The 12,464-nt window shown below is 38.9% G+C and overlaps 1 protein-coding gene across 11 annotated transcripts in view; it reads left to right on the forward strand.

Annotated features, from left to right (window-relative positions):
* Positions 1 to 12,464, forward strand: part of CCDC88A (coiled-coil domain containing 88A) — a 122,578-nt gene that overhangs the window by 92,181 nt on the left and 17,933 nt on the right. For all 11 annotated transcript variants that reach the window (XM_010333586.2, XM_010333587.3, XM_074399966.1 and 8 more), the window contains 4 exons: positions 897 to 1,083; positions 5,347 to 5,492; positions 8,711 to 8,803; positions 8,935 to 9,149. In XM_010333586.2, the coding sequence (XP_010331888.1) occupies positions 897 to 1,083; positions 5,347 to 5,492; positions 8,711 to 8,803; positions 8,935 to 9,149 (641 nt within the window). The remainder of the gene's footprint in view (positions 1 to 896; positions 1,084 to 5,346; positions 5,493 to 8,710; positions 8,804 to 8,934; positions 9,150 to 12,464) is intronic.

Below are 12,464 nucleotides of genomic sequence, written 5' to 3' on the forward strand. Positions count from 1 at the left end.
CACCTGTAATCCCAGCATTTTGGGAGTGCGAGGCAGGTAGAGCACTTGAGGTCAGGAGTTCGAGACCAGCCTGACCAACATGGTAAAACCCCATCTCTACTAAAAATACAAAAATTAGCTGGACATGGTGGCAGGGACCTGTAGTCCTAGCTACTCAGGTAGCTGAGATAAGAGAAATGCTTACACTCAGGAGGCAGAGGTTGCAGTGAGCCATGATCATGCCACTGCACTCCTGCCTGGGTGACAGAGCGAGACTCCATCTCAGAAAAAGAAAAAGAAATGATCTTGCTCTGTTGCCCAAGCTGAAGTTCAGTAGCATGATCATAGCTTACTGCAACTTCAAACTCTTTTGCTCAATTAATCCTCCCACCTCAGCCTCCACGGTAGCTGGGACTACTGGCACACATCACCATGCCTGGCTAATTTTTAATGTTTTTTCAATTTTAACTTTTAGTTTTTGTAGAGATACAGTCTCACTATGATCTCTAAGGCTGCTCTCAAACTCCTGGCCTCAAGTGATGGTCCTGCTTCCACCTCCCAAAATGCTGGGATTACAGGCATGGACCATCACACCCAGCCAATACTTTCTTATTAATGCTTGAAACTTTGAGTACCTATACTTCAACAAGTTTAAAGATTAAAAAATTTTTTTACCAGTGTACAGGTGGGTGGATGAAAAAAAGAAATTAAAAATTCTTTTCAAGGGAAAGGTACTCAGAATTTTAAAAAATCTAGTTTTTACAGATTAGAAACTGATTTTTGCTAAGTTTAATAACTTAACGAAACAGTCTTTTATTCTGTCTGCCTTAATGTTATTTATATCATTTCATATTGTGTAAATTACACTAAAAGCTATTAAGATAATCTAATTATATTTATATGATTTCTAATTATAGGTTGAATCATACTTATAGTCAACTTTTAAAAGAGACTGAAGTTTTACAAACTGACCATAAAAATTTGAAAAGTCTTCTGAATAATTCCAAACTGGAACAAACAAGATTAGAAGCTGAATTTTCAAAGCTAAAGGAACAATATCAACAATTGGATATTACATCCACCAAGCTGAATAACCAGTGTGAGGTGAGCTTTAATAAGCTTAATCACTGTATCTTTCCATTAGGCACCAAGACATGCCTAAGAAATAAATGACTGTATTATAATGAGAATAGCAGTGTACATTTAGTGGAATATTTGTAAAAGATTTCGGTCAAGTATCATTGAAATTTACAAGTAATTCAGAACAACTTCCCATATCATTAATTACGATCTTTTTTTTTTTTTTTGAGACGGAGTTTCGCTCTTGTTACCCGGGCTGGAGTGCAATGGCGCGATCTCGGCTCACCGCAACCTCCGCCTCCTGGATTCAGGCAATTCTCCTGCCTCTGCCTCCTGAGTAGCTGGGATTACAGGCACGCACCACCATGCCCAGCTAACTTTTTGTATTTTTAGTAGAGACAGGGTTTCACCTTGCTGACCAGGATGGTCTCAATCTCTTGACCTCGTGATCCACGCGCCTCGGCCTCCCAAAGTGCTGGGATTACAGGCGTGAGCCACCGCTCCCGGCTAATTACGATCTTTTAAAAATTATTAGGTTAAACTTATGTCCAGATTCTTTGAAAATTTTAAAATTGTCTATTCATTTAATGAAAAAATGCTTACACCTGGCAGGAAATTATAAACCAATAGAAAAATTGGTTGGAAACAACATACGATTAATTACCTAACAAAGCTCAGAAAGTAATTCATTCTACTTATGATTTATAAAAGTCTAAATAAATTGTTATTAGGATGGCTTGCCTCCAGAATGGTAGAGTGAGGAATGTGGCAAATCAACTCTTTAAGAAACAATAAAATTGGATAGAATGTAAAAAAAACAATATTAGGACTCGAACTCAACAAGGGCATATAACAAATGGAGAAGCATTTCTTTTTTTTTTTTTTTTTTTTTTGAGATGGAGTTTCGCTCTTGTTACCCAGGCTGGAGTGCAATGGCGCGATCTCGGCTCACCGCAACCTCCGCCTCCTGGGTTCAGGCAATTCTCCTGCCTCAGCCTCCTGAGTAGCTGGGATTACAGGCACGCGCCACCATGCCCAGCTAATTTTTTTTTGTATTTTTAGTAGAGACGGGGTTTCACCATGTTGACCAGGATGGTCTCGATCTCTTGACCTCGTGATCCACCTGCCTCGGCCTCCCAAAGTGCTGGGATTACAAGCTTGAGCCACCGCGCCCGGCCGGAGAAGCATTTCTTAAAGCAAAACTATTCAACCCTGGGAAGGAACTGTGGTTGTCTGAGGCATTTTATCTTGGGGCACCTCCCATTTCTCTTCTCGTTCCCTGGTTCCTATACGTGATAGCTCTGAGAGAGAATAGGGCAAACTGTGAAAACCAGCAACTTTTCTTTTTTTTTGAGACAGTCTTGCTCTGTCATGAGTTGCCAGGCTGGTGTGCAGTGGTGCAATCTTGGCTCACTGCAACCTCTGCCTCCCAGATTCAAGCGATTCTCCTGCCTTAGCCTCCTGAGTAGCTGGGACTATAGGCATGCACCCCATGCCCAGCTAATTTTTGTATTTTTTAGTAGAGATGGGGTTTCACCATGTTGGCCAGGATGTTCTCAATCTCTTGACCTCGTGATCCGCCCACCTCAGCCTCCCAAAGTGCTGGGATTACAGGCGTGAGCCACTGTGCCCAGCCAACCAGCAACTTTTCTACTGGAGGAAACTGACTTGATTTGGAACAGAGCATAGAAAAGCCCCATGCCTGGGAGAGTTGTCAAAGGTCAACTCTCAGATAACTTGAGGTTGAAATATTGGTTGGGGCAAGTAAGAGATCAGTGAACTTGTCAAAAATTAAAACAGGAGTTTCAAGAAATGAATTAACCTCAGTGGATCTTCATAAGATCCCACATGTCACTGGTAGTCCAGAAAATATTCAAGAGAGACCAGAGAGGGCCCTAGCTATCTTTGCATCTCTGGCTAATTCTCATTAACTTGGGTCAAATGTTAATTATTGGCTGAGGGCTAAGTCATATAATGACATGATTTAGTGGAAAAAACTAATCTATGGTATAAGAGGTTGAGATAGTAGTTTACATTGGTGGGAAGGTAGAACAAGTGTTTCTGGAATACAATTAATATTCTGTTTCTTGATCCAGATGCTGGTTTAGCACGTATGTTATCTTTGTGATGATTCATATATATATACACTTAAAATTTGTTCTCCGGCCAGGCTTGGTGGTTCATGCCTGTAATCCCAGCACTTCGGGAGGCTGAGGCGGGTGGATCACCTGAAGTCAGGAGTTCAAGAACAACCTGGCCAACATGGTGAAACCCCATCTTTACTAAAAGTACAAAAATTAGCCAGGTGTGGTGACGCATGTCTGTAATCCCAGCTACTTGGGAGGCTGAGGCAGGAGAATTGCTTGAACTTGGGGGACAGAGGTTACAGTGAGCCAAGGTTGTGCCACTTCCCTTCAGCCTGGATGAAAGAGTGAAACTGTCTAACCAAAAAAACAAAAAATGTTCTTTTTTCTGTATACATGTTTTATCAGTTGTCTATTGACACCAATGATGCTCTTTAACAATGGGAGAACTCTTGGTGGCAATGGACGGTAAACATTTCTTTTTGCCTAGTGAGTCTGAGTTTGCTGAGCAGATATGCTAATCTACTCGATGTATGGGCCACAGGTTTGCTCCTGCATCTGTAATTAGCTGCCATGTATGCTGAGGGCTGGCGGGTCTATGGTGGCCTCAGCAGGGATAACCCTTTTCTCTTCCATGTGATCTCTCCATCCTCCAGCAGGGTTCCGAGAGTCTGAGCGGAAGTACACAGGCAACTTGAGGGCTAGGCTTGGAACTGTTATATCATCACTTCCTCTTGGCCAAAAGCATTCCAAATTCAAGAAGGGAAATAGATTCCACTTATTTACTGGAAAAGTGAGAAGTCACATTGCAAGAGGGCATAGGTACAGGGAAGAAAATAAATGCATTCAGTTTTTTAAGGAATCTACCACATGTGTTTCAGTTTAACAGAATACAGATAAATAAAACAAACATAATATGATATTGACGGTTACAGATCTAGATGGTTGCTTATGGTTATTTATAGCATCATTCTCCCAGATTTTCTCTACCTTTTGAAACTTTTCAAAATGTTTATTTTCTTTTTTTAGGATGTGGGTGGTGTAGGCAGGGTGGGTATGTGTTAGCTGCTTTTGCTTTTTTGATACAGATCTCTGGGCTTTACTTCAGACCTGCTGAATTTGAATGCTAGGGCCCAGATATCTACTCTACAAGGGATGCCAAATTTTTTGAATCACTGCTTTGGACCTTCTGAACTTCTGTTTGAACCTCTGGCCTAGCTAAAGCATATTTCCAGTTTCTACTAACTGGGTACAAAAGGCCCAGTGCTGCTGGCAGCCCAACTACTAGTAATGCCAGATGTTTATACCAACTATTGACTAAATTATCCGATTTCCCTTGATTAAGCCACAAAAACTTTACATAGACTTTTAAGGTTTCTTGAAAACAGTGGATGGAGTCCAGGCGCAGTGGCTCACGCCTGTAATCCCAGCACTTTGGGAGGCCAAGGAGGGCAGATCACCTGAGGTCAGTAGTTCGAGACCAGCCTGACCAACATGAAGAAACCCTGTCTCTACTAAAATACAAAATTAGCCAGGCATGGTGGTGGGCACCTGTAATCCCAACTACTCGGGAGGCTGAGGCAGGAGAATTGCTTGAACCCGAGAGGCAGAAGTTGCAGTGAGCCGAGATTATGCCATTGCACTCTAGCCTGGGCAACAAGAGCGAAACTCCGTCTCAAAAAAAAAAAAAGAAAACAGTGAATGGGGAAATTATGAGACATACTAAGTACTTAATGTGTGCTATATGCTTGCTACTAGATACTTTACATGTATTAATCCTTGCAACAATCTTGTGGGGTGATAGAGCTCATATGTATCCATCTTTCATAGATCTGAGAACTAACTTGTCCAACATTTCATAGGTAAATAAAATACTAGATATTTGAATCTAGCTTTTAGGCTATACTATAAGATAAATAGTTGTAAAGACAGAAAGCAGTGTTTGGGGAGTTATATAATTTATTATATATCAGACCCAGTGTTTGTAAGAATTAAGAAAAAAAAATATATATATATATATGTATATGGCATGTAACCCAGTGCTGTGGCTGTCATTATCACTAAAATAATAATGCTCTGATCAAAGTACAATCATCTAATTATTCAAATAGTGAAACACTTAAGTCTTTGTGTAGTACTTCATGTTTTTCAGATGGTTTATGTTAAATGTAAATGTTTTTAAAAAATGATTGTGTTTAAACAGTTGCTAAGCCAACTTAAAGGAAATTTAGAAGAAGAAAATCGACATCTACTAGATCAAATTCAGACATTGATGCTACAGAACAGAACACTTTTGGAGCAGAATATGGAAAGCAAGGATCTTTTTCATGTTGAACAAAGACAGTACATGTAGGTACCAAATAATTGTCACTCTGAAATACGTTACTCATGATTTTATCGTTGCCATACCCAGTGGTAGAGAAAATTCATGCTAATTTTTATTGATTTTCAACAAATATTTTTGAGTGCTTATATTCTATGCACTATCCTAATAACCAGAAATACTAACATGAAAACATGTGAATCTTGCTCTTAAGGAATTAGTAATATAAAGCAAGATATATCAATAAACATTTAAATACAGTAATTCTATATAATGGAGGTATATGTAGGAGACCATAGAAATACAGCATATATAGGGGCAGGAGTATCTTAGTCTGGAAGAGGCGAGGTGAACTTTCCAAAGATGAGACTTGAGCTGAGACTTACAGGTTCATAAGAGTTTGCTTAAGGAGGCATGCCAGGCCAAGAGAGCTGCAATGCAAAATCATGGAAGTGTGATGAAACTATGTTGTGGTGCTGTATAGGACCTAAAAATTAACTGTGCTTTCTGGAGCAAAATTGAGGAAATGAGGGGTGCAATAGAGAAGTAGCTAAATAGTCAGGAGCCAGTTTACAAAGGTTGTTTTATGCCACATAAAGGAGTTGAGATCAAGCTGCAAGACTTGTGAAAGAGAATTGACAGGCTTAGTTATTGGTAAGTTGTATCTGCAGAGAGTTAAAGAATCTGTTAAGACTCAGATTTTGGCCTAGGCAGCCCAGTGGTAGTCTTTGTATTACTATTTGTTGATTCATCTTTACTCAATATATCTCTTCTCTTTTCGCTGCACAAAAGAGAAGCACCATAGTGTAATAGAAATAGCTCAGATGTTGAAATCAGCTTCTGATTCATCTCCCAATTCATCCACTCACTAGCTATGTGACTACAGACAAGTCACTTGATTTCTTTGATCATTAGTCTCTTCTTCTCTAAAATACAGGTAACACTTACTTTCCAGATTATTCAAGGAGTGCATGAATTAGTATTCTATACCTTTCAGACTTGATATACAGAAATAGCCAGGACACATGTGAAACCAGGATACAGCATACATTTTTCTGCAGCACTGGTCTTACCAAAAAATTTCAGGCAGGGAACATTATTTCTACGTTAATACATAGGTATATCATGGAACAAAGGCAGAATTTGTGTAAACTTTCAAAGTAAATGTAAAACCTCAAAGAATTTCATATTTGTGGCTGGACACCTTGGGCTCCACCTTTAGTCCTTTTAGTTTTTTCTGGGTTATGTATTCCTTTACTTGCTTCCAAAAGAAGCTTTGTTTTAGGTTAAGAAGCTTTGAGTATATATAAAGCTTTTGGCATTTGAGTCTCCTGTCGCTTAAGCAGAGGCATTATCCAAAGCTTTGTTGTCGTACTATTCTGACCCTTGGTGACTAATACATTTCCAGGTAAAGGTGCTTATGTGTAGATAGTTGACTTCCAAAGATTATTATCTATTCTGACTTACTGAATTTAAATTACAAGTATCCATCTTACATGTCAGATATTTCTAGCTAAATGCCTCTGTCACATGGTCCTAGCAAGATGGCAGTGGACAGGCAGTACTGAGAATTTGAAGGTTCTTAATGATATTTCAACCAGTAAAAGGAGAAATGAATTGGGAGCTATGGCATTGGTTAATACAGCCATTAACTTTTCAAATGTCACCTCTTCTGCAGGCCTCAGATCCAAGCAGTTGGTTAATAATAAATGTAGGCTGTCTGCTGTTTGTGCTGTGGTATAATTGTTGGCAACATCTGTTCACAAGGCATCTCCTGCAGAATCTCTCAAGTTAGTTTCTCCCAGTCTCCACCACTGTAATTCAGCCTTTCCTCTCAAATAGACTGCCCCATTAGCCTCCTGAATGTTTTCTTATCTCCAGTCTTTTTTTATTTTTCAATCTTGCTCTGTCAGCCAGGCTGAAGTGGAGTAGTGCAATCTCAGTTCACTGCAAACTCCGCCTCCTGAGTTCAGGCAAGTCTCCTGCCTCAGCCTCCTGAGTAGCTGGGACTATAGGCAAACACTGTCGCACGCTGCTAATTTTTGTATTTGTTGTAAAAATAGGGTTTCATCACGCTGGCCAGGCTGGTCTCAAATTCTTGAGCTCAAATTATCCACCCACCTCCACCTCCCAAAGTGCTGGAATTATAGGCCCAAGCCACTGCGCCTGGCCTTATCTCCAGTCTTTCTGATACATCCTGTTCCATCAGGTTAAACTACTTTAAGCAAAGATTTCTTAACACTTTGTAATGAAACTTTCAATTCTTCTGATTTCCTCCTGAGCAAAATCTAAAACCAAAACTCTACCTCTCTACTTCCTCTCAGCCTACAACATTCAAGCTAAACATAATTTAGCATTTTTTTAACTTCCTACACTACACCACCATAATTTAGTATTCTTATCTTTCCCTTTCAGCCTATCTAATAATGGCCTTTTTCTTCATGGGGATTTATTTCGTGACCTAAGAGGGATATATTCACCTTCTATAAGTTCCTGTTGTAGTTGCACAGTATTTTATTTTGGTACTGCTACTTCCTTGGATTATATAGTCGTTTTACACACACACACACACACACACACACACACACACATATATTATATGTTATAGTAATCTGTGGGTATATCTTCTCCTGTATTATAAACACAGCTATTTATCGTTCATCCTTATATACACCTCATGCCTTCTTCATTGTAAATGATCACTAATGTTTCTTAAGTAAATAGTATTCTTTGGCACTGTGGGGTTTTTATAGAGACATTACTTTAGTGGCCTTTGATGTTTCTCTATTTAGTAAATACTACGGAGAATATAAAAATGAGACTAGGATGTGGTGACTCATACATTGCTGGAGTCAGGAAATAATTCTCTACAACTAAATGAAGCCTGAGTAATTTTGTCGAAAAGAAAAAAATCTATTTGCGTGAACATGTGTTTGCAAGATAATTTATTATATCTATAATTGTAAGCAACTATCCAACATTTTTATTTTTTGCTGCTATAAATTGTAATAGATCACCTTTCTTCCAAAAAAGGAAAAAAAAAATGTTGCAAATTTTTTAATCAAAAAGGGGAACATGGAAAAATTCCCATTGTTACTACCTAATTTAATCTTAGTTGCCAACCGTGGTATCTATATTTTTTTATGGTTTGGGAAGAAGTTAAATCATAGTCACAAAACAATTTAATATTTATAGCTGTACAAAATATGACACCTGTCCTAAAAGGTAATTTTTATTTTTATAGTGATAAGTTAAATGAATTAAGACGTCAGAAGGAGAAATTAGAAGAGAAAATTATGGATCAGTACAAATTTTATGACCCATCTCCTCCTAGAAGGTACCATTAACCAAATTTTATGAATTCTTTTTTTGAAAAAAACTTATTTTTAATATTGCGATGACTTCTAATTTTGTGAAGGATTTGTATGTTGAATTTTAAACTGATAACAATTTTTAAAATTCTGTTAGGAGAGGCAACTGGATTACTCTAAAAATGAGAAAATTGATAAAGTCTAAGAAAGATATTAATCGGGAACGTCAGAAATCTCTAACATTAACACCTACCCGCTCAGACTCCAGTGAAGGATTTCTTCAGCTCCCCCATCAAGACAGTCAAGATAGTTCTTCAGTAGGTTCAAACTCTTTAGAAGATGGCCAGACCTTGGGGACCAAGAAAAGCAGCAGTGAGTGCTTAAACTCTTTAAACATAGTGGTTATTTAGAATCCTTTCTAAAGATTTCTTAAAACTTCAGTAGTCTTTTGGGGGAATAGTCTGATGAATGGCATTTATTTTAATTTCATATGATTAATAAAATTAATTGTATACTGCATTAGTGTATAACCACACAATTTTCTGAGATACATGATACACAGAAATACTATCATTTGGCCAGAGGGGTAAAATATTGCAGAAAGAAAGTTGAAATAAGAGCTGGAATACCTCTGCCACTTGCTATTTCTGTTAATATGGGCAAGCCTTTTACCTTTGCTTCATACTTCACAGAACAATTTTAAGGAGCAAGTGAGAAATATGAGATGTCATTTTCATAATTATGTATAACTTAATGAGAATAATAAGACATTTTATAATCAGGTTTCTGCTCATATACTTTGATGGCATCATATTGGAACAAAGTTACATTTGGGGAAGCAAAGAAAAATAGGTATGAATTTGAAGAGGTGTTATTCAGTGATTTAGAAATTATACAACATTAAGAAAAGGATCTACTAAAATAGAGTGGTACTGGCTGGGTGCCATGGCTCACATCTGTAATCCTAGTACTTTGGGAGGCTGAGGTGGGTGGATCACTTGAGGTCAGGAGTTCAAGACCATCCTGGCCAACATGGTGAAACCTCATTTCTACTAAAAACACAGAATCAGCCCAGCATGGTGGTGTGCACCTATAATCCCAGCTATTTGGGAAGCTGAGGCAGGAGAATCCTTGAACCTGGGAGGCAAAGGTTGCAGTGAGCTGAGATTGCACACTGCACTCCAGCCTGAGTGACAGAGCAAGACTCTGTCTCAAAATAAAATAATAAAATAGAGACGTGGGGGCTAGTTGGAAGTGGCTCATGCATGTAATCCCAGCACTTTGGGAGGCCAAAGTAGAAGGATCACATGAGGCCAGAAGTTGAAGTCCAGCCTGGGCAACACAGTGAGACATTGTCTCTATTACTTTAAAAAAAAAAAATAGGTGAAGAGATAAACGTTTGTATATAAACTTGTGATGTAAATTTATTAAAAATTTAGAAGTACCACGTAACATGCCCTATACAATTATAACCTCTTAATTTCATTACTAGTATGCTTACACAGTAACAGCAAAGTAAAAGCTGTAGAAGTATATATATTTCAAGAAAATGAGAAAAAAGATTTAAAGATGTCTAAGAAGTTGACTACTACAAAGTTCCTACAAAATATGTGAACAGGATACTTTGAATCTTCTCACACTATCACCAGTGTCACTAATTGAACACACACACACACACACACACACACACACACACGTTTCATTCTTTTGAAATAGCAGGTAAATGCAACTGCTGCTTCTCCCAGGGGTAGACTCTCCAAATGGGCAACTCTCAAAACACTCAAAAAACTATTTATAGCATTTGGCTTCAGGTGAATTATCTCTGAAAATACAGTATTTTAGGGTATGAAATACTCTAAAATATTAGGCGTTAATTGCGGGGTATAGGCTGGGCGTGGTGGCTCATGCCTGTAATCCCAGCACTTTGGGAGGCTGAGGTGGGTGGATCACTTGAGGTCAGGAGTTCAAGACCAACCTGGCCAACATGGTGAAACCTCATCTCTACTAACAATACAAAATTAGCCCAGCATGGTGGAGTACCCCTGTAATTCTAGCTACTCAGGAAGCTGAGGCAGGAGAATCGCTTGAACCCGGGAGGTGAAGACTGCAGTGAGCTAAGATTGTACCACTACACTCCAGCCTGGGTGACAGAGCAAGGCTTCATCTCAAAAAAAAAAAAAAAAAAAAAAAAAAATCTGAAATATTTCAGAATGCAAATATAGCAGCCTAAAAACTAGAGTCCATAGGTAAGCAATAAAAAAAGTCATACACATTTACATACATATTTATATGTATATATTAGTCTCAAGAAAGCAGTTTAATTCTGTATCCCCACATAAAATTATTGTTACCTTGGGTCTTTTACTGTCTGATTTTGTCCACCAAGTAAATCTACATAAATCCTCCAAGTAGTTCTGTTGTAGAGAGATCATCAAGTTTTCTTTAAAAGATGGCAGATAAGTTAATTTTATCTGTTATCTTTAGATATAAAATATCTGGCATCTTACTAAATAAGAAATGGAGCCAGGTACAGTGGCTCACACCTGTAATCCCAGCACCTTGGGAGGCCCAGGCAGGCAGATCATGAGGTCAAGAGATTGAGACCATCCTGGGCAACATGGTAAAACCCCGTCTCTACTAAAAATACAAAAATTAGCTCAGAATGGTGGCACGTTTCTGTAGTCCCAGCTGCTCAGGAGGCTGCAGCAGAAGAATCATTTGAACCCAGGAGGCATAGGTTATAGTGAGCCAAGATCACACCACTGCACCCCAGCCTGGCGACAAAGTGAGACTCCATCAAGAAAGAAAGAGAGAGAAAGAAAGGAAGAAAGGAGAGAAGGAAGGAGAGAGGGAAGGGAGAGAAAGGAAGAGAGAGAAAGAGAAATTGTTGGCCAGGCATGGTGGTTAATGCCTGTAATCCTAGCACTTTGGGAGGCTGAGGCGGGTGGATCACCTGAGGTCAGTAGTTGTATACCAGCGTAGACAACATGGTGAAAACCTGTCTCTCCTAAAAATACAAAAATTAGCCAGGCATGATGGTACATTCCTATAATCCCAGCTACTCAGGAAGCTGAGGAAGGAAAATCACTTGAACCCAGGAGGTTCAAGATTGTGCCACTGCATTCCAGCCTGCATGACAGGAGAGAGACTTCATCAAAAAAAAGGTAACAGGCATACTTTTTTTTGAAATAGAGTTTCACTCTTTGCCCAGCTATAGTGCAATGGCATCATCTCAGCTCACGGCAACCTCCGCCTCCCAGGTTCAAGTGATTCTCCTGCCTCAGCCTCCCAATTAGCTGGGATTATAGGCATGTGTCACCACACCCAGCTAATTTTGTATTTTTAGTAGAGACAGGGTTTCTCCATGTTGGTCAGGCTGGTCTCGAACTCCCAACCTTAGGTGATCCACTTGCCTTGGCCTCCCAAAGTGCTAGGATTGCAGGCATGAGCCATCTTGCCTGGCCTACTTAATTTTGCTTTTAAAGAAGATTTCTTTCTTTCTTTCTTTCTTTCTTTCTTTCTTTCTTTCTTTCTTTCTTTCTTTCTTTCCTTCCTTCCTTCCTTCTTTCTTTCTTTTCTTTCTTTCTTTCTTTTTCTTTTTTTTCTTTTTCTTTTCTTTTCTTTTCTTTTTTAAGAGATAGAGTCTTACTCTGTCTCTTTGCCCAGGCTTGAGTGCAGTGGTGTGAT

This window comes from Saimiri boliviensis, chromosome 1 (genome assembly GCF_048565385.1).
Source record: "Saimiri boliviensis isolate mSaiBol1 chromosome 1, mSaiBol1.pri, whole genome shotgun sequence".
Classification (NCBI taxonomy): domain Eukaryota; kingdom Metazoa; phylum Chordata; class Mammalia; order Primates; family Cebidae; genus Saimiri; species Saimiri boliviensis.